Source organism: Anastrepha ludens, chromosome 2 (genome assembly GCF_028408465.1).
Source record: "Anastrepha ludens isolate Willacy chromosome 2, idAnaLude1.1, whole genome shotgun sequence".
Taxonomy (NCBI): domain Eukaryota; kingdom Metazoa; phylum Arthropoda; class Insecta; order Diptera; family Tephritidae; genus Anastrepha; species Anastrepha ludens.
The window spans coordinates 124,405,808-124,425,455 of NC_071498.1; the positions used below are offsets into that span (position 1 = coordinate 124,405,808).

The 19,648-nt window shown below is 40.7% G+C and overlaps 1 protein-coding gene across 1 annotated transcript in view; it reads right to left on the minus strand.

Annotated features, from left to right (window-relative positions):
- The window catches only part of LOC128854832 (dynein axonemal heavy chain 10), a 286,044-nt gene that overhangs the window by 123,431 nt on the left and 142,965 nt on the right, over positions 1-19,648 (minus strand). The window contains exons 36-38 of the mRNA XM_054089249.1: positions 11,880-11,972; positions 7,470-7,630; positions 952-1,279 (exon numbers count right to left, since the gene is read on the minus strand). Coding sequence (XP_053945224.1) covers positions 952-1,279; positions 7,470-7,630; positions 11,880-11,972 — 582 coding nt within the window. The remainder of the gene's footprint in view (positions 1-951; positions 1,280-7,469; positions 7,631-11,879; positions 11,973-19,648) is intronic.

Below are 19,648 nucleotides of genomic sequence, written 5' to 3' on the forward strand. Positions count from 1 at the left end.
CCCAGACATTCCCATCAACATAAACAAACAATCTGGGAACGGCTCAAGCAATGCACGCAAATTTACATATACGAATATATATATACTTATGCATACATGCATACATATGTATCTACATACATATTTTGATTGGCGTAAACGACAGATCGACATTCAAAGATTGCCATGACAAGTGGCAACGCACATTCGGGCAGCATCCTTCGTCTTGCCAACCTTATCGCCTGTGTGCAAGGAATGAAGATTTACGCTGGACCGCACATTTATTACCAACACATAAAATGCACTGCCGCACAGCGGGTGGCACACCTAAGGACCCATGTACTTTATATGAATATGAGGCGCACACCAAATCAGACACAAATATGTGTGTAAATATCAGCACTTCACTCGCCTCCTGCTTACCGCTCCACGAACGCCTTTACTCCTCCATGCACTATCTTTTGCTTCCCACACTTCTGCGGGACAACCTCGCATCCTTTCGCATTTATTGAATAATTTCCATTGTGCATAAACCATTTGACAGCAGGCGAAGTGCGAGAAATGTTGGCCATAGCTGTGGATGTGTGCAGCCGAGCAAATAAGGAGCGACGCTGCGTAGGGATGTGGAGAAGTTGTGTGGAGGACGATTGGCGCTTATGAAAAATTGTCCGCTATTTGCATATGTAAATCGATTACAATAAATCCTCGCATGTAATGTGGCATTAAAAGGAACAACAATAACAACAAAAATGCATCTATGCAAAAAAACTGTCACTCTGGAAAGGCATAAAAACTGTAAAATTGCTGTGTTTGCGCAGGATACGTGGGCTGATAAAACAAATATGTACGCAATTTGCATCGAAACAGAATTTTTATATTATAACTCCATAAAATTAACGTATAAATAAACGTATGCATGTGTGTGTGCGTGTGCGTGTGTATATGGTATGAATATGAATTTCATGCGCTAACCTTAAATAGTCGCAGCGTCATGCTGACCACAAAATCTGCCATCGGCAGTAGTTCCGCTTTAAATTCGCTACTATGCATCAGATGCCCTTTGAATATGGAAACGTAAATTTGCTGTAGCGATTCATCGTTGGGGAAGACAATATTGAAGACGGCAAACATAGATATGAAACGTGGATCGACTTCGTTGCGGCCACCGCCGGCGCAACCCATGGCCGCGTAGAATGTGAGATCTTTGAACTTTTTCCAATTTAAATCCTTGCCACGATCGTACATGCCACCGCGTTCGAAGAGCAGCTTGAGCAATGCAATCGGCTGTTGTGTTCCGTATCTGGGGAGAATATGGGTGATTAGAATAATATGGGTTGTTAGAATAACGTTGAGTTAATGGAAGCGTAATCGGTCAAAATTCTAACTTAGAGTTTAGTTTTAAAAAATGTATTGGGTATGGGTAAATTTCCGTCCTTAGCCAAAATTAATAAAAAACAATTAAATAATAAATGAATGAAGTATGTGCCATTAGAAGCTACAACTTTACTTCATCTTTCTGGCAGCATACGGATTCCTCCGACTTTTTACTTGATCCATGCATTGAGCCTTAGCAGGTAATGGCAAACCTCCGAGCGTATTTATGCCATGAAAAAGCTTCTCATAAAAAAAAAATTAAAAAAAAAAGTATCTGCCGTTCGGAGTCGGCTTGAAATTGTAGGCCCCTCCATTTGTGGAACAACATCAAGACGCACACCACAAATAGGAGGAGGAGCTCGGCCAAATACCCAAAAATGGTGTTCGCGCCAATTATATATATAGATATCTACAGGGAGAACGATATTCAAAACACCATAACTTTTTTGTGTGAAATTAGTTTTTATTGATTTCAAATTGCTCAAAACTGATTACAACTGAAACATATATTCACTTTAGCTCGATATGACCACCTTTTGTCTTGACTATCGCCTTCAAACGGTCAAAAAATGATTTGCTTGCTGCACGAATGTGATCTTGAGGTATTTTGGCCCATTTTCGTATAATCACTTTTTTCAGCGCATCCAAACTGGCATATTTTTTAGTCCTCACCATGCTCTCCAAAATGGACCAGATGGGATAGTCCATCGGATTTGTGTCTGTCGAATTCGAAAGCCATTATGTGGACGAAATGAAGTGTGGAACATGATTTTTTAACCATTCTTGGTTCACACGAGCTTTATGAGACGGTGCCGAGACCTGTTGGAAAGTCCATGGTCTACGACCGAAATGTTTGCGTGTCCACGGCTCTAAAGCAGCTTCTAAAACATTTTCTCAATAATAGGTCGCATTCACTTTGACACCAGGCTCGATAAAAACGATTGGAGAGCGTTCATCAGCAGTCACTGCGGCCCAAACCATTATTTGAGAAGGGAAATTGCTTTGAGTGGCCATACGTAGGCTCAAATTCTCGTATGAGCGTTCGGTCAAGTAAACACGATTGTTTTGAGTGTTTATGAACTGCTCAATTGGGACATTTTTTTCATCAGAAAACACAATGTTAGGAAATTCGCCACCCACGTCCGTGCAAGCTCAACAACTTCTTTGCTCTTTCGCACCGAACTATGTTTTGCTGGGGTGAAAGTTCGTGTGCTTTTTGGAACTTGTAAACCTTGACCTTGAGCTCATTTTTCAATATGCGTCGAATACTGTCTTGCGATATTTTCAGTTCTTTGTCCATTTTTCTTCCACTTCGACGTGGATTTTGTTCAAGTCGAGTCTTCACTTTCCGAACCATTTCTGGCGTTGATGCGGTTTTTTTTGGTCCACCTTCATAGCGTTTTGCAATGCTACCAGTATCATTGTAACGTTTTATAGTGCGATACACAAATATATTATTCACTTTGAGGTGACTGGCTCACGAACAATTTCTGGTTGTGATTTTCCAGCCAAATATAACGCAATCACACTATTACGTTTGAATTCCATCACAGAAAACAAAAAAATTCAACAAAACTGAGCCGCAAATGCTTTTGATGGCTTATAAACCATATATTGAACTGTCTTTAGAAGAATTTTGAGGTTGATGTGAGAAGCTGTTTTACAGATACAAGCAGTGTGAAGTTGGTAACACTTCATATCGTTCACCCTGTATATATATATATTGAGCCAGTTTGCGATGCTCTCGTAAGAAGTGAACCGCTCTCCAATAAGGGCTGACTGCATTGATCAGAACAGCTGGTAATCCGAAGGTGAAATGACTGGGGAATACGGCGGGTGGGGAAAGATTTCCCAATTAAGCCCTTCTAAATATTTCTGGACCGATTTAGCAACGTGTGGCCTGGCGTTGTCATGCAGCAAAATCAGTTTGTCCGTTTCATTCCGGTCGCTTTTCTTTGAAAGCTCGATTTAAATGCATTAACTGCAATCGGTAACGATTGCCAGTGATGGTTTCAGATGGTTTAAGGAGTTCATAATAGTAAAGTTCTGATCCCACCAGATGCGCAACATAACCTTTGAAGCATGAACTTTTTTTTTTCGCTGTTGATGAACCTGGTTCAACTGGAAGGCTCCAACATTTTCGACGCTTAGGGTTATCATAACAGATCGATGTGGCACTCAGTTACCTGCTTCCTAGACCATTACCATCACTTGCAAACGTTTACCGACGTTTCATCGGTCAACATCCAACTCTTTAGACATATCATCAAGGGTTCGACATGCGTCTTTTCCAGTAATTGTTGTAGTTGAGTATTTATCAGTCACGTCGAAATTGCCAAAAATGTCTCGTGCATCTGCAGCAAAATATCCGAAATAGTCGAAGACCTTCATTTATAAATGGGGGCAATGGTAACTGTCGAAGTTAAAAACACTACCAACGCCCTCGGACGAAGCCCAAAAAAAATATCTCTCCAAAGCAAGATCAGAATATGATTGATGTGTTTGTGACAAAGCCGTACCTATAGTTGGGTGAAGATGAAGCAGTTTTAAGAATAAGTGGTCTTAATGTATCCAAACACACGATTCGATAATATCACCATGCAGACGATCTCAAATTACGGACTGATTGAAATAACAGCTGCATTCTCACATATTGAAGAAAGAATTGCACGGGCGGGGCCAAATTCAGACCGGAATGGGGTAAACGTAATATTCTCAGACAAATTTTCCTTTTGGGCGAATAGTTGCATATATTGGTTCTGATGAACCAACAACTTCAACGAACTGTTAAGCATCCAGTTAAGGTTCAATGACAATTTATTTGTCTTTACCGCCAATTTGAATGCAGTTTTGTTGAATAAAATTTCCAAAAAGAATTGGTGCCGCTAACTGCGAAGATGATTAGAAGAACTAACTAATTCTAGATTTTACAAGAAGACAACGATCTCAAGCATTGAAGTCGAAGGTACACTAGTAGAAGCAGCAAAAAAAGATTGAAATGCTGGATTCACCTATAGAGCCGCCTGTTACCAAGCCAATATAAAATTGATGAGCAATAGTTAATCAAGACTCAAAGAACAACAAATCTGGACGGTCGAAGAATTTGTACTAGGGAGAGAGAGCGAAGTCTTTGTTGATAGCCTGAGGTGGCCAAAATATTTCGTCGACTTCTGTCTATTATTCTTCAAAAACTACGTATTAAACATTTCTCCATGTTATTTCACGGTGCTGGTTAACTCATAGGCTGCTACATACACATATGTAAAGGGTTTTCCAATAACAGGTGTTATTTTGTATAGCCCGCTATTTCGGTAGATGCCACTTTTGAATTTGTCATTTTTTGACATTTGACAAGTAGAAACTGCGCCATTAACCAAAATGGAACGATAAACGCTTAAACCACGCATTGAAATTATTAAAATTCACTATACAAATGTGAAAATTTGGCAGAGACGGTTCGTAAAACTCGAACATTTTTGGGTCATCGGGAAGTACCTTGTCGGACCGCAATACAGAAATTGTTGAAAAAATTCGAGCTGTTGGGACAAGTTTTTGATGTGAAGAATAAAACCCGTGCACGTCGCTCAAGAACAGACGAAAATATTGCTGTTCTAGTCGAAAGTGTTGAAGAAAACCCAGGTTTCTTTGGAATTAGGCATTCCACAAACATGATTACACAGTATTTTGCATAAAGATTTGGGTCTTAGGACTTATAAAGGGTGATTTTTTAGCTATTATCTCTTTATAACAATTGGTTTAAACGGCTGACGCTCGTTTCGTGTTTTGTTTCACTGTCAAAGATATTCAGTTTGGTCTATAATTTATCCATAAATCGTCTTACAAATGAACAACGCTTTCAAATCATTGAATTTTATTATAAAAATGCGAGTTCTGTTAAGAAAATTTAAGATCCTCTTTTTCATCGAAAAACTGTGTTCAGTGACGAAGCTCATTTTTGGATCAATGGGTACGTAAATAAGCAGAATTGTCGATTTTGGAGTGTAGATCAGCCAGAAGAATTGCAAGAGCTACCAATGTGTCCAGAAAAGGTCACAGCTTGGTGCGGTTTATGGACTGGAGGTATCATTGGACCGTACTTCTTCAAAGATGCCGCGAATCGTAACGTAACTGTGAAATGATATCCAGCTTTTTTCTGCTTGTATGACATTTGGTTTCAGCAAGACGGTGCCACATGCCACACAGCACGCGTACCAATGGACTTGTTGAGAGGCGAGTTCGGTGAACATTTTATTTCACGTTCGGGACCTGTCAATTGGCCACCCAGATCGTGCGATATAAGCCTTTAGATTATTTTTTGTGGGTCTATGCTAAAGCTCATGTCTATTCAGACAAGCCTGCTTCAATTAACGCATTGAAAGACAACATTAAAGCATTAATATGTGAGATACCGGCCGAAACATTGGAAAGAGTATGTCAAAATTTGACTAATCGGGTGGACCATTTGAAGCGCAGATGCGGTCAACATTTGCATGAAATAATCATCAAAGATTAAATTATATGGACTGTACTATCGATTTAAATAAAAATTGCATGAATTTTTCTGAATTTTACGAGTGTTTTTTAAAAAACTTTCCTATAGCTCTTAAAAAATCACCCTTTTGAATCCAGTTAACACAAGAACTCAAGTCGGCCGATCATCAACAACGTCGTGTCTTTGCTGATTGGGTCGTTGAAATGCATGAAAATAATCCGGAATTCCATCCAAAAATCATCTTGAGTGATGAAGCCTATTTCCACCTCGGTGTCTTCGTCAACAAGCAAAAATGTCGGATCTGGGGCTCAGAAGATCGAAGAGTTATTGTTGAAAAGCCTCTCTATCCTCAACGTGTGACTGTTTGGTGCGGTGTATGGTTCGGCAGAGTCACTGGACCTTACTTTTTCGAAAATGAAGCTGGAGCAACAGTTACGGTGAATGGATCGCACTATCGGGAGATGATTAACGATTTTTAATTGCCGGAATTGGATGTTATTGATCTGGACAATGTTTATATTCAACAAGACGGCGCTACGTGCCAAACAAGCAACGATACCATTGATCGTTTACCAAAATAACACCTCTTATTGGAAAATCCTTTAGTTATTGTTTACAAACTGCGCGCGCTTTAGTATAGTCCCTCTAATCACGCCGTAAGGATGAATTCAATATAAGTATCTTTACGCGGCACTGTTTTCAAAAGTATCGATACCAAATTACTTGGTTAGGTTAGATTTCACTAAATTACATGATGTGGAACGAAAACGAAGTGCAATACTTGTATTTACTTTATCGCTCTATCCTTACTCTTGAGGGGGTGACGCGAAGTTGCCGTCAAGGTCGGAAAATTTAAACCCAATAGACTTGTTTTCAGTGATATTTTCTAAAGTTGCAGGTATATTCAAATAAACCGCAAATATCGGATATCCAGATCTATGTTCCAGAGACATTGAAAGTTGAATTTCGAATCGTTGCCACTGCTTCTTTCAAGTATAAAAATACTTCACATACAGCACTTTTTGGAAATCCAAAGTATCAAATATGATCGATGTACGACGCCATTTGCAAAAATTATAATTCTTCCTATGGAAACCTTAATTTTGCGTCCCTTTCTATTACATCGAACATACCAAACTTTTGTTCCCATACTCGTACATACATACAAGTAACTACATACATAAATTCTGGCATTTCATTTATTAGTGCGTTTCAAATAAAACCAGTCGAAATGAGTGAGGCAAAATGAGTAAATAATAACGTCCATAAAAGCTTGATATCTCATCATATATCTCAATTTCTAAAAATGCCTACGCTATCATTTCATTTATACCCTGCCAGCTAGTTTTTATGCTTAATTAAATTCCACTGCCCATTTTGCGCCACTGAATTCCATTCCATTGTGCGCCGCCTGGTGTTACTGCAGATTGCTACACAAAAAGCTGCAACCAATCTTATTGAAATTTTTAGCAAGACCAGCAACGAGTATGCGTGCATGTAAGAGCCTATTTTAACAATAAACAGCACAAACGAACCATTACAACCATTACAACTACCACACAGACGCTATTATGTTACTGAAAAATGTTATGCTGGTTAAAATGAAATTTTCGTTTAGACTTACTCATCAACTTGTGGCATATTCATGTCATCTATAAAGCAGGCTATTTTCTTGCCTATTGGTGGGCCGAATGTATCCTTTGTGCGTTTTTCCACAGCCGCCTCGAGCGTGCGTTGCACATCCATAGATGAAGTTCTCGATGAAAAATTAATATTCAATATGATCTGGAAAAGGTCAAAGCACATAAAAGCAGGCGGGCAGATAAATATGTTCGTAAAAGTTTATATGTGGGCGTGTGCAGTGGATACGTAAACAAGCAGAACACACGAAACTAAATACAGGGTGCGTACGGTATTTGAGGACAACTTGAGAGTGAAACTACACAATTCGTTTTTATTTTGAACACTAATTTTCTACATAACATAAACTTCAGGCCCAACGAGAGGGGGGTGGGAGGATCGGGGAATTTTTCCCCCGGGCCCGGAGTTTTCAGAAAAGCCCGTACTCGAGAGTAATTCGAATTATATGAATTAGACATAATTGGAAAGGGCGCGCATTTTCAATTTTCCCCCGGAGCCCGGATATGCTCTCTACGGTCCTGATTAACTTATATATTCATAAAATCATTCAATATTTATATTTCCATTATCTGCAATAACCTCCTCGATCCGTGTCCGAAAACATATGCATGCCCGAATAAATAGCTCCTTGTTCATATTGCCCATAACGGTATTAATTTCAGCCTTCTGAGAAGAAATGGTACTATGAAGATGATTATTGGTTTCACGAGAATGGAAAATGATTGGGGAAGAAATGCGTTTATTCCTATTCAAAGTACGATGTCATCTAAACAATATGAATTGATAAAATGTTACTTAAGTTTCGCAAATGAAGATGATCGTATTCGGAGCCTGGCTACGATCCGCTCTTTCGCATCAGACGTATCTCAGAAAATTTGAACGAAAGATTTGATTCTCTTCCAAAGCCTGCACAATTATGCGTTCACGAACAAAAGTGTGCAACGCAAGCGAAACACCATTTACGCCAGTATATGCCGAACAAACCTCATAAATGGGATGTCAAACTTTTCGTTCTTTGCGATACATATGGATACTTATGTAATTTGAAATAAACAACGGTGCTGGAGATAATAAAATCCTACCAGGAGTACCAGATTTAGGTGTTACATCAAACATAGTTGTCCGATTATCACAGTCCGTTTCGGATTTCAAGAATCACATTTTGAACCATTTTTTTGATAACTTCTACACTTCCCTTCCATTGCTCGTTTATCTTCGCTCTCGTGGAATATACAGTTTGGGCACAATACGTGCCAATCAAATCCCTAATTGTAAATTACCAACTGACAATGATAAGGAGCTGAAGAAACAAGAACGCGGATATGCAGTTAAATATTGTGTTTCAGCGTATGGTATCGAAGTGTCTACTGTATTATAGAAAGATACCAAAAATGGTCGCCTGGCATCAACGTATGTTGGTATCGAAACATTCCAACGAGAAGTCGATTTCCAGCCATCTAAAGTACCGAGATACGATCGAAAAAAGAAACAATACATCGAATTGGACTGTTCGCAAATCATTCGAGAATACAATAATCATATAGGTGCAGTAGATTTGATGGATGGTCTGATGGAAAGATACCACAATCGATTGAAGACACATAATTTATTGCTGCGCTTGTTCTATCATTTGATAGATATGTCTCTCACTAATGCATATATTCTTCATCGACGCATTCATGCAAACTCTAAAAGTTTACTGCAACTTCCACGGTTTCGTGAAGAGGTAGCTTCAGGTCTTTGCAAGTACACAACTACTTGTCCAGTTGGAAGACCATATTCACAAGTAAGCAAGTCGAGTTCATCTGACATTGGTAAGAAATCGTTGCGGCCACCAGACGACGTGCGATTTGATGCATGACAAAAGTGGCAAACGTCGATGTAAACAATGCAAGCAATCAGACACGCAAATTTATTGTAAAAAATGCAATCTCAATTTATGCATTACTTCAGCAAAAAATTGCTTTGAGGCATTTCATTCTTCATCACAGTGAAATAATCATTCACATTCAATTTTAGACGTTACCTAGTGAGACGTTATACCGTGAAATGAACAATAAAAACTTCCTCTTATTGTATTGAATTTAAAATTACTTTGTTTTAATTTTTACGCTTAATCCAGAAAGACCGTCTGTAGACGGTCTACGTTTTTTGTTACCTGGCGAGTGAACAAACACAGGTAATGTAAAATAGACTTCAAATTTGTTTTTAGCGTACCAAAATTAACGTTATATGAGTTTTATTTGATTTTTTGACGATTATTTGTAATCTGCTGGATAGAGGGTTAAACCTCTTTTGGTTGTACCCGCAAGAATTCCGCCTGTTGTAGCCCTATTGTTTGGTGCCAGCTAACCCTCCTTAGCCTCAGATCTTTACTCTTAAGCTTCTTCTTGATGGTGTGCTGTCCTATAGCATGGAAGGGATTGGGTAAATTAATGACGAGGCTGCCGCCTTTCTTGCCAATGCGTCCGCTACATCGTACCCCTGTGTTTAGGGAGCCTAAATAGCAGGATGTGATTGCGCGTTCTTAACAGATTTAGTTTCTCGATACACTCAAACACATGATGACAAAGTCCCATAATAGCCATTCACTCATTATGGGAATTCCTGTCTGAGTTGATCTCTGCACTTAGGCGAATGGCGTATACCTCTGCTTGGAAAATGCTTGGAAAACTCTTAGTTATGGGACCATATATCCCAGCGTCTATGTCTTGTGTCTTCGAATCATTTGTGTAGCAGTGCAGGATACAATTCTGCAGGTGTTCTGCACTTTGCCTTGTCATCTAGTTCAATTCTGAATTTCTTTTCGAATATGATAACTGTATCATTGTATCAAGTGATATCATTTCTAAGTAGCTGGGTAAATGGGAGCTGCAGACTTAGCAATTTCATGTTCTTAGATTATATCTTTTTCCTTCCCCAGTAGTATTTAACAGGACGCGCTTGGCTGATTGCTGTATTAGTTACTATATGAAGCGGTGTCAGCTCGGGCATCCCCTCCATCGTAGCTGTAGGGCTAGTCCGCGATACGCACACACACGTTTTAGCGGTGGAGATTAGTTAGAGGCTGCCCACACTATATGAAGATCGGCTTTCGATGCTCACGCAACAGCTCCATATTTTGTCATTGTCCTTATTATCATGATGTACAATCCATTTTAGGATTTTTAGGCTACAACCCCAAGATTTTCCTGCTATACCTAAAACTATAACAGTGGCGTGACAACAGGAACCGCTGCAGCATTGCCATCTGTCATTTCTGCGCTTGGTATTTTGGTCTTGGTCGAAATTTTTTGTCAGAAAAAATCTTAACATCTCAGGCGCTTCAGATCGGATAACTCGCAGATAGAAGGCGTTTTGATCGGATAACTCGCTGTTCCAACATAAACTGCGCATAATGTAGGGATTACACAGTAGAACTTCATGGACAACTCGACGGATAAGACCCTCAGAAACGTTAAGCTCCCACACAAGGGCATTCACTGATTTTGAAGAGTCGTCGTCAATGATCGCTCACTTGTTGAAAAAATTCTGCTGATTGGACTGTTAAAACGTTTCTCTTGTTTTTTGCGTTTTGCAGCAGATTCCGCATCACCGGCTAATGCTTCCATATCACAACGAGCCTAATGAACGAATGAACGAGCGCACTTAACAAACAGATCTTACTTTCGACGTATTGCAGCAGGACAGAAACGGATACCCAAACCATCTCTCGACGAAATATTTAATAGTAGTACCAGGGGGATCTGTACTTTGGCGGTAGGAGGTTTAGTTCCGATTGAAGTCCCACACTGACGGAGTTAGGCTTTCGATGATTGCTCCTCCTAACAAACAAAAAAAAAAACAAACCTCAAAAAAATTGTGATTTCTGTAACGGTGTGATTTGCACATTTCGATAACTGCATGTCTCTTCAAATCGTGAGTTAAGTTGTAGTCTTCCATGCTTTATCTGAAAAAGACAAATAATAAAAGTAAATAAACAAAGAGAAAGGTAATGGAAAATGCCCTCTAATACCGTACACACCCTGTACATAAGTAGCAGCCATTACAACTATTACAGGAATATAGCAAATAAACGCGGCATACCACCAACAAAATCCATGTGGGGCTGTTGGATGAACCAGCATTGGTTTGGTAAATGTGTTGCCAACATAAGTAGATGGCTTGTAAATATGATATATGTGGCGTGCATTTGGAATATGCATGTGCATGTGTATGGATGTGTAAAACAGCAACATCTCTGCTAGCAAACGTATTTAATAAAGTGCACAAAGTAAACAAAGCGCATAGGGTCCCACAACCATTTGCATGCAATCTATGTATGCAGGTGCATGCGTGCATATCCACCGATGTGCATGTATGTGTCTATGTGTCATAATACTTCCTCACTCACATTCGATTCCGGATTTAAGTTACGTAAATACTGTGAAATCATGGCAGTCTTTGATGTGCCCGCCTCGCCGACCAGTAGCACCGGTCGCTTAATCTAAACGGACATCAGAGGTAGCGGCAAATGCGCCCATAGCAGTTTCCGGGGGAGGATCAGCAGCGCACGAGCAGTAGCATAGCAACAATTGTCGGCGAACATACAAGAAATAAGCAAATATTAATGAAAGTTCCACAAGCTGGCAAAGTATAAAAGTTGTGATTGACATGTGCACAGACGGTGGGTGTGTGTGAGTGTGTGCGTATGGTGAACTTTGTGTTTATCCTATGGTTAGTAAATGGTAAGAGGAAAAAATATGTTTCAATTGAAATCAATGATAAAATTGGTACCGATTAAATATTCGAATTGAAGTTGGTGTTCAGCGACTTTTAGAACAGACTGTGGAATAGATTTTGTATCGGCGGAAACGATTTTGAAGGTTACATATGCGGTTTTGTAGAAAATGTATGAGTAGAATTTAATTGAATATTCATTTAGGTACAAAGCTACAGTGGTTCACTAAAATGTTGCAGCTAAATTGTTGGGGGCAATTTTTTAACCTAGTAATGAAATTAAAGAAAAATAAAATATACTGTTGACAAAGTTGATAGGTCAGTTGGTAATAAAGTCTTTCAAAAGTGAATCATAGATGTCAGTAGCGAATAGTTCCTAGACGGTATCAGTTTTTCTGTCATCTTTGACATTTTTTCAAGTAGACAAATGTACAATTTTACACGATTGAACAACGCATTAAAATTATTGAAACCTATTATGAATGAAAATCGTCAATGCTGAAGAACAACATATCGAAAAATTCTTAGTTTTTTTCATGGAAATAATGACAAGAATGAGTTAACCATGCAACCCCTCAACTGAGGATATCATTAGCCTCCTTGACGGCCAAAACGAGGGCCTCAACACCAATGACTGGCGGGTGCTCAACAGAGTGCGCAAGGGTACTGTGGTAGAAATTACCATTGCTATTGACCCAATCTCCGCAGAAGTCATAAAGACTTCCAACAACTGGTTGAACTACGGGTTCGGTAAAACCCAACTTCGGCCAAAATCTAAAGGCCCGATTGATCCGCCTAAGGTTACCGAACAAGACCCTGACCCCTCGGCGAAACAAAGCTCTGAGGAAGCGGGAACTTTGACTCCAACGGCTTCAATAGCCCAGGACGATAAGGCCAGCTGCTCCAGACACGAGCCAGAAAAGCCAACAACATCCGGCACATGGCGCCATAACGTGGCCGAGGGTATCCGCATGCGACCCCCGCTGCAGGCTGATAAAAAAGCGCACAGCCACAAGAAGGATCGAAGGGGGGATCTGATGTCCGCTGAGGAAGCAGTCCTGCTGAAAAGCAACCGAGGCAAGAAAAAGGCAGCCATTGCCAAACGAAGGATCACTAGATGACCTGGCCTAAGCAAAAACCCTACAACACCAGAAGGCAACTCGGATGCCTTCAAATAAATCTCCATCACGCAAAAGCAGCCTCGGACGTGCTTACGAGGAGATTTAACCAAGAACTCTTGGATGTAGCTTTCATTCAAGAACCATGGGTACGTAAAGGAGACATTCAGGGACTCCAGAGCGCAAACGGTAAGTTGATATATGCTGCCAACAAAGACCGTCCCAGAGCGGCGTTGATAATAAATAATCAACTAACCTTTATCCCAATATCACAGTTCATTACAGAAGACCTGGTGGCGATTTGGGTAAAAGTGCCAACGAGCAAAGGTGAGCATGAGGTAGTACTTGCCTCCGCCTACCTTCCAGGAGATGAGGTCACTGCTCCAATAGGTGGAATATTGTCAGCAAAAACGTCTCCGGTGGATCCTCTGCTGTGATGCAAATGCGCACCACACAGCGTGGGGAAGCACAAACATCAATCCAAGAGGTGAGTACCTTATTGAATTTCTACTTAGGTATAATATATCTATCTTAAACCGAGGCAACGAACCTACATTCATTAATGCAATCAGAGGTGAAGTCCTTGACATCACTCTCTCTAGCCATAATGTTTTGTCCGAAGTCTCAAATTGGCATGTGTCAGAGGAAACATCTATGTCGGATCACAGACATATTAGATTCGATATAGGTGCAACCAAACCACAAATGACAATTTACAGAAACCCCAGAAAAACTAACTGGGACTACTTTCACTTCTATTTAGAACAAAGTGTTAACTGCTCTAAGCGTCACATTCAGCTTATATCTGAGCCTGAGTTCGAATCGAACGAACTACATTCAAACATAATATCTGCGTTTCACGAAAGTTGCCCAGTAAAAGTGAAAAAGCCACAAAGAAATTTTCCTTGGTGCAATAGTACACTTTCCAACCTGCGTAAAGAAACAAGAACCCTATGGAATAGAGCTAAAGCAATGGGGGACTGGTCCTCCTACTCAACAGCCCTAACCAACTACAATAAAGAATTGAGGAAATCTAAAAGGGCTACTTGGAGGAATCACTGTGAAAAGATTTGTAGTCTTCCGGATGCTATTCGTATCCAAAAAGCCCTACTAAAAGATCACTCAAACGGCATTAGTACCCTGAAAAAGCCAGACGGAAGCTACACAAAGAATCCAGAGGAAACCAGTCAAATTCTGCTGGACACTCACTTCCCTGGATCACTTGTGCTAGACGAGATCTCTGTACCGGCAGAAGCCACTACATCTGCGGGTGCTGAGAACTTAAAACTAGCAAACAAGCTATTCCATGAAAAGCGGGTACAATGGGCGATATCAACATTCAGCCCATACAAATCTCCTGGTCCTGATGGGATATTCCCCTGCCTTTTACAGCAGGGTGCACACCATATTATCCCTAATTTGACCAGACTATACAAAGCAAGCTTACTGCTAGGGTATTTGCCTACAAAATGGGCTGAGGTTAAGGTCGTATTTATTCCAAAGATAGGGGAAAAACCCGAACAATTGCCTAAATCATACAGACCAATTAGTCTCAGCTCATTTTTCCTCAAAACAATGGAAAAGATAGTTGATCAGTATATTAGGGAATACAATCTAGCTAAATTCCCACTGCATCGACTTCAATTTGCCTATCAACAGGGAAAATCCACTGAGACTGCAATACACAGCCTGGCAACAGTTATTGAAAAGGCTATTGAGTCCAAACAGATAGCTCTATGTGCATTTATTGACATATCAGGAGCTTTTGATAACACCTCCTATGAGGCAATCTATAATGCCCTATATCTAAAGGAGGTACCTGAACCCATCACTAGATGGATAATATTCATGCTGAAATCTAAGACGATCAGCACCGAACTAGGAGGAACAATCAAATCTATTAAAGCCACAAGAGGTTGCCCTCAAGGTGGCGTACTCTCTCCTCTTCTGTGGACTCTAGTCATAGATGAACTTCTCCACAAACTGAATAACCTAGGATTTCACACTCAGGGTTACGCTGATGACCTAGTAGTTTATGTATTAGGCTGGCATGAGGAAACCATTTCGGATCGCATGCAGCAAGCCCTTACACTAATAAACAAATGGTGCACGGAAAAAGGGCTCTCCATCAACCCATCCAAAACAACACTTGTACCATTTACTAGGAGAAGGAACATAAATCTCAAATGTCCGACCCTAAACAGAACAACACTTGAACTCTCGACAGAAGCGAACTATCTTGGCGTTAGTCTTGACAAAACGCTTACGTGGAACTCCCATATTGAGAGAGTTACTTCAAAAGCCACAAGGGCATTCTTTGCCTGTACAAGGCTTTTTGGTAAGACATGGGGACTAAGCCCTAGAATGACCTTCTGGACATTCACCACAGTTGTAAAACCCATAGTCACTTATGCATCCTTAGCATGGGGGTCCAAGGTCAAGCAAAGAAAAGCAGTAAACGAATTAAACAAACTGCATCGCCTGGTATGTGTTGGTATTACAGGGGCTATGAAAACGTGTCCCACGGATGCATTGGGTGTGCTCCTGAACATACCACCGCTTCCAATTCTAATTGAAAGGGAAGCTCGCTCGACTGCCTTAAGACTAAAAGGTATATCTGAACTTAAAAGTGGGGATATGAAAGGGCATTTAAAGATCTTAGAAGACTTCCTACATAGTCCCATTCTTCATAGGGATGATATACTATCACCCAAACCAATACTCTTCAGGAACTTCCAAGTTATAATCAATGAACGAACAGACTGGAGAACTAACTCTATCACCTTCAAACCTGGCTCCCAGCTATGGTTTACTGATGGGTCCAAATTGGAAAATGGTAGAACAGGGGCAGGAATCAATGGGCCCAAATTCAAAGAATCGATTCCGATGGGATTCTACCCAACAATATTCCAGGCAGAAATACATGCCATTGAAATATGTGTGAGAGAATGCCTTAGAAGGAAAATGAGAGGTACTCACATCTACATACTTTCAGATAGCCAAGCGGCTTTAAAAGCCCTTCTATCAACAACCATCACCTCTAAATTGGTAAACGATTGCCTAAACCTCCTAAACACGTTAGGAAACCTCAACACAGTAACACTATGTTGGATTCCGGGACATGAAGGACATGAGGGAAATGAAATGGCTGACGACCTTGCAAAACAAGGAGCAAATATGCAACATACTGGTCCTGAGCCTTTCTGTGGACTGACAAAAGGCCACATTAATGAATTCCTTAGGAAATGGGAGGAAAGAAAACTTGCCGCACACTGGCTAAACTGTGCCGGTCAGCGTCAAGCCAAACTATTCCTAAGTCCCAACAAAGGAATATCTGACAAATTTCTCTCACTAAACAGAGTAGATCTGCGTCTTTTAACCGGATACCTTACAGGTCACTGCAGCCTGAGGTACCATCTAAACAATATTGGTCTATCCGAGACCAATGTCTGCCGCTTTTGCGAAATGGACATAGAAAGCTCAGAACATGTGCTTTGTGAATGTCCTGCGTTGGGCAGACAAAGACTTCACCACCTTGGTGGTATCGTAGTATCTCCATGCAATCTTTGGAACAACAAACCCAAAACTGTGCTAAAATTTCTAAAAAGCCTAAAACTCTAGGGTTACAAAATAGGCCTTTCACAATAGATCAGCTCTGGTCGCAGTGCGTAATGGCCTTCTAATAATAATAATAACCATGCAAAGGTTGGTGAACAAATTTCAAGAAACTGGTGCTGGTTCTGCCGAGAATGGAAAAAGGACTCGCAGATTCACTGGACGTTCTTTCGAGAATTTTGTTTCTATAGCGCAAAGTATTGCTGTACAACCTTCAACATCGATAGCTCGACATTCTCAACAATCAGACATTCATGATTCGACAGATTGGCGAATTTTGCCTGTATGCGTGCTCCTGGAGGGCATTTAAATTATGCAGTTTTTCGCATTTAACTGCTCAGAGCCGCACTTCGAATGGCAACAGTGAAACCTGAAAGAATTTAATTTTTTACATTTTTTATTTTAAAACAACTTCCAGGCGCGTCTTTTAATAGACCCTTCATTTACTGAAAAATGGGGCTGCATCCGTAAGACTTTTTTAGTCTTTTAATATAGCAACTGGTTGGAAAATATGGAGATAGTTTTTAATCCCCTACGCAATTTCATGAGTGACACAAGCGATGCCAGTAGAGAAACGCTTGGTGACGATGTAAAGCAAGGTCTGGATAATCCTAAGAGAGCACCGAAAGAATGAGATAAGTAATTAAAGTAAAACTATGATAATTGGATATTAGGTTCTGGTATCCGTAAGACTAATCTCATTGAGGATTGGGAGCGATACCGTAATTTTCAGAGGAACTACAAGAAGCTAATTCGGGAGTCGAATAGGGCTTTTCCCTATTTCAAACCGGAAAATCGTGCGAGTCAGCCCTGCAAAACCTTGTTGCTAGGGTAGAGCAGGCTATCGACAGGAGGGACTATACTATGTGCATCTCTTTGAATATAGAGGGGGCTCTTGATAAGGCCACTTTCGACAGTATGTGCAGCTCTGCCAGTAGGCGTGGGGTAGACCGGGTGCTAGTGACTTGGATTCGTTCAATGCTAGCCCAAAGAATCGTCACGGTGCTGACGGAGGAGGATCTGCTGGTGTCATCCATTGCTCTGGTGAATGGTGATCAATCCTCTACTCACCACCTTAAATTATGTTGGAGTCTACGCAAAAGCATATGCGCACGACGTTGCCTCTTTGTTACCGGGACCTTCGCTTTTGAACATCTATCAAAAAGTGCAGAAAACTATGGATATGATTGATATCTGATGATATGCCCCACCAAAACTGGAATTTTCCTTCCAGAAGGAGGAAGCTTGATGGACTCGTTCCGCCTAAGCTAAAAGGAGTCACAATCCAGCTATCCAAATAAATCAAATATCTTGGAATAATCCTCTTTAGTAAACTCCTTTGGAGTTCATACGTTGAAACAAAGACAACCAAAGCGCCGACTGCTTTTTGGCGGGGTGTCTTTGGGAAAACGTGGGGTCTGCATAAGACCTATTATTACCTATGCGTCAGTGATCTGGATCTGCAGACTCTCCCTCGTTGGAGTCAAGAGGATCTTATCAAGACTACAACATACTGTGGCCATCTGTTGCATCGGAGCTTTTCAGAGTACTTCAGGCCCGACAATAGATGCTCTGGTTGGTCTACCATCACTTGATATTTTCATCCAATGAGAGGCCTTGAAGGCCACTTGCAAGCTGAAACACAATGGGAATTAGTAGGGCCCCTGTACGGCATTGGAGAACAGAGAAGGCATGAACTTTGATCCAATGATTCTCTCCATGCTCCTCGACTCCATGTCATTCAGAGTCGTGCTTGACAAGAGATAGAGTGTGGTGCCGCTAGAGGCTCAACTGTGGTCAAACTCAGAATATGAGCCCGGCAAACACTGTTTTCGCATTTTTACGGGCGGCTTCAGGACCGAGCACGGCTCCGGCTCTGGGGTCTACGTGGAATCCAGCGGGACAAAACTGCACTTTGCTCTTGGAATGCATGCATCTGTGTTTCAAGCGGAGGTGTATGCAGTTCAAGAAGCGATGAACTTTGTTGTGGAAAAATGATGGAGAGGCAGATCTATATGTGTCTGCAGCGACAGCCAAGCTGCGCTCATGACCTTAGACAGTCCCCCAACTAAATCAAGGGTAGCCGAGTTCTGTAAATCCAGGCTTAAGTATGTCGGTAGACATAATAGCCTGATGTTAACCTGAGTCCCGCGACACGTGGATATCGTGGGTAACCCTTTGGTGTCAAAGCCATCGAAGTTCTGCTTTTGTAGTTCTTACCATACATAGAAGGCTCCTTGTTTTACGTAAAGATCCGCAATTTTGGCAATTTGGCGATTTGAAAGTCCCTCTGAAGTCAATATATCAATTTGTTCTTATTCGCGATCTGCTACACCTTTCTGCTTTCCCATTTCATTAGAATTAAGAGGTCTTTGACCAAAGATAATAAATGCTTACAAAACGATTTCTTTTCACAGCTTTAATGCGGAAATAATGTAGGCTTGCTTGGCGCTTCTATTCAAGTGAACCAATAAATGAAGTATTACAACTGTCGAAGTTATGCTGCAGCGAAATAGCGTTAAATGCAGTAATATCTTGATGCAAGTTTATTTTGGAGCAAAGTACAGTCTTCACTTGAGCCCTCAGAAAGCCTTGAATTACTAGATCAAATACCAACATTTAATAACCATTTTTTTCCATAAAAATTATTCCCTCTAATCAAGTGAACTGGGCAGTACGATGCTTCAAACGAGGCAGTTCTGCCATCCAT